Source organism: Hordeum vulgare, chromosome 3H (assembly GCF_904849725.1).
Source record: "Hordeum vulgare subsp. vulgare chromosome 3H, MorexV3_pseudomolecules_assembly, whole genome shotgun sequence".
In the NCBI taxonomy this organism is placed as follows: Eukaryota; Viridiplantae; Streptophyta; class Magnoliopsida; order Poales; family Poaceae; genus Hordeum; species Hordeum vulgare.
The window spans coordinates 611,294,013-611,297,226 of record NC_058520.1 but is presented as its reverse complement, the minus strand read 5'-3'; the positions used below and the strand labels follow the sequence as shown (position 1 = coordinate 611,297,226).

General features: G+C 46.9%; 1 protein-coding gene across 1 annotated transcript; it reads left to right on the top strand.

The window, feature by feature from the left end:
- The first annotated feature begins 1,201 nt into the window (after positions 1–1,201).
- LOC123441108 lies at positions 1,202–2,533 on the top strand. The gene is made up of 2 exons (XM_045117623.1): positions 1,202–1,474; positions 1,599–2,533. Exons 1-2 carry the CDS (start codon positions 1,243–1,245, stop codon positions 2,318–2,320), a joined length of 954 nt encoding a protein of 317 aa, XP_044973558.1. The 5' UTR covers positions 1,202–1,242; the 3' UTR covers positions 2,321–2,533.
- Positions 2,534–3,214: the final 681 nt, after the last annotated feature.

Below are 3,214 nucleotides of genomic sequence, written 5' to 3'. Positions count from 1 at the left end.
CACCCCAAGTGACCCTTGGAGAAGCTCCGAAGGGGGTAGGAAAGTGACGTGCTCTCGGGAATGCGCAAGTGATGTGCTCTCAGCCCACCTAAAGAAAACAAACTTAAGAAGAATTAAAAAATCAGAAGGAGACTACGTCTAGGGTTCTGATCATCCGATGTATCAATTTCGAATTCTGTGTATCGTCTTTTTCATAATTTAGGATGTTTAGCCTGCCTTACAATGTTGCCTAAATGTATTTGTCGGATGCTAAAAAAAGGAAAAATAGGAAATAAAGTGATCTGAAAATTCAACAATTACATGTTCTTTGAAAGAGTATTTTCCATTTTTTCAAGCAATGTTCAGTGAAGAATAAGGACAAGAAACTAAAGTGCGATTGAAAGGGCCCAATGTCATCGGCCTAGGGCCTTTCAAAACACAGGGCCGGCCCTGACTACGTCCTTAGTTAATTTCTTTCCTTGAAAGACACACAAACCGTCAATAAATATAACCAACTGGTCTAAGGCCACAAAATCTCACGTGCCCTTCGTTGGCGTCAGATTGGACGTCGTTGAGATGGGAAAATACCGAAAGACCTTATTCCAACACGCCATCATCGCCACCAGCTCATCGATGGACTCAATAGCATGCATGGTCGATTCTCGTGGCAACATGCATTGTTCTTTACATAATAATTTGTCCCTACAAAATGATAATAGTTTTGCCGAGAATAGTATGAAAAGCACACATATAGTTTACCTATTTTTGGATTATGTTTATAGGGTCAACCAATAATTAACCAAATTGTATGAGAGCCATGCGACCCTTTTTGGATTTTATAGTTTGTTTATACCAGTACGTTTTCTAAGACTGTAAACTTGTAATTAATTCACAGTACTGCAACGAAAATCTCAGCCAAACACTATCTTCCAAGCTGAGGGAGTACCGGAGCTGTAACTTGGGTTTGGAGTTGCTTCATGGAATGAACGTGGGCGGTTCCGTGGCCAGTGGCAAGCTGCCACCACGGTTTGGCCAGGATGAATTAACGGGAGGGAATCCACCCACCTTTTCCCTAGGTCAACTCAAAAAAACTACTAACTAAAGAGAGAACAAATTTCGTAATCTCAAAGCCAGCACTCATGGACAGTCGACACGCACGTCGGTACGTGGAGCCTATAACTCGGCGTCAACTCCTCAAGGCCACCACAGCCAACCTTAACGGACTACACCCATCTCAAACTCCGGCGTATCAAGGCACAATCCATGGCGCGGCAGCTCGTAGGTCTTTTCTCGGCTGCCTTGGTCGCTGCTGCCGCCGTCGCCGCTGCAGGAGCGGGACTTCCGTCCAACTTCGCCATGATAACCCCACGGGGACCGTTACTGGGGAAGAGGGACACGGCGGAGTACTGCGGCAAGAGGAAGTGCATGGCCAAGTGCGAGAGCCGCTGCCCCGACCAGTGCTTCGTCCTCTGCCCCAGCTGCAAGACGATATGCAGTAAGTATTATATAAACATGCACCTTCAACCAATTTGCCGCAACTTTACCTTTTTGGATCCATATATACATATATATATATATACGTGTTGGTAACGTTAGCTACTTTGTGTCATCTATCTAAGTGTGCGACTACTACCCGGGCATCTCGTGCGGCGACCCGCGATTCACCGGTGGCGACGGCAACAACTTCTACTTCCACGGCAAGAAGGACCAGGACTTCTGTGTCCTCTCCGATGCCGATCTCCATGTCAATGCTCATTTCATTGGCACGCATAACCCTGCAACGGGTCGTAACTTCACCTGGATCCAGGCCATCGGCATCCGCTTCGCGGACCACCGCCTCTTCGTCGGCGCCAAGAAGACCGTGAAATGGAACAACCGCGTCGACCGTTTGGAGATGGCCTTGGATGACGAGTCCATCGATCTCCCTACCAAGCTTGACGCACGTTGGGAGTCGGCAGCCATGGCAGGCCTGACCATCACGAGAACCGCCGCAACCAATGGCATCAGAGTGCAGCTCAAGGGGGTGTTTGACATCATGGCCAGTGTGGTGCCTGTGACTGAGAAGGACTCGCGCATCCACAACTACGGTGTCACGGAGGGCGACTGCCTAGCACACATGGACATCGGTTTCAAGTTTCACGATCTCACCGACGATGTGCATGGCGTCCTTGGTCAAACGTACCGCTCCGACTATATTAACAAGCTTAGGGTGAGCGCCAACATGCCGGTGATGGGTGGTGCGACCAGCTATGTATCATCAGACATCTTTGGTGCCGATTGTGCAGTTGCTAGGTTCGGTCGCCGTACCAGCATCTCGATGGTTGCATCAAGTTATAGTTGAAGACTCGAAGTACTTTTACGGTGAGATGTTGCCTAGCTAGCCAGCACGCAGCCAGACCTGAATAATTGAGTTCATGTATAAAAATGTCATATAAATAAGCGGCATGTTTCTTTTTGGGTAGCCGATGTAATTTTCTACTCCCTCCGTCCTATAATAAGTGTCCCTCACTTAGTATAAAATTTGTACTAGTTTAGTTATAAATTAGCGACACTTATTTTGGGACGGAGGGAGTATTAGTAAATCTTTAGATATTGACCCTTAATAATGAGTCTTGGGGGCTAAACACTAGGCGATCGACAATCCAGTGGGATGAGCTTATCGGTGGACAAAGAGCAAGAAACCAATGGGCTCGACATGAAGCAGCGATAGTGTCAAGTCAACTCCCCTAATAACCGTTGAGAGAAACTATAGCGGAGTAATCATATTGGCCCGATCACCATAATAACCATTGGTATGGCAATTTTTGCCGAAAATTCAACTGTAGAAGAGTCGATATATAGCTACAAATTATCATAATTTATGGAGGGCACTCCATATCAAGCCTACAAGCCTCTTATTTGGATATTGCGGCATTGGTTCAGAACGCGCTACATACGCCAACCGATCACGTGGGAGGGAAATTTAACCTCCCTCCTTGCCACCCTCGCTAGCCCATGGCAATTTACCACAACTTTCTCAAGACATCCAGAGCTAGAAAACAACACAACATACATCATCCACTTCCCTTATGGCCACCCACAACTTTCACTTGCCGTCTCACCACCCAACCTCCACTATCACTGACAGTGGACTAGATGATGTTCTCATAGGAGCTGGGGTGCCCTGAAGCGCCGTTGAAAATTATACTAACTATTTGGTGCGTGATACATATAAGGATTTATTTTACGTGCCCCT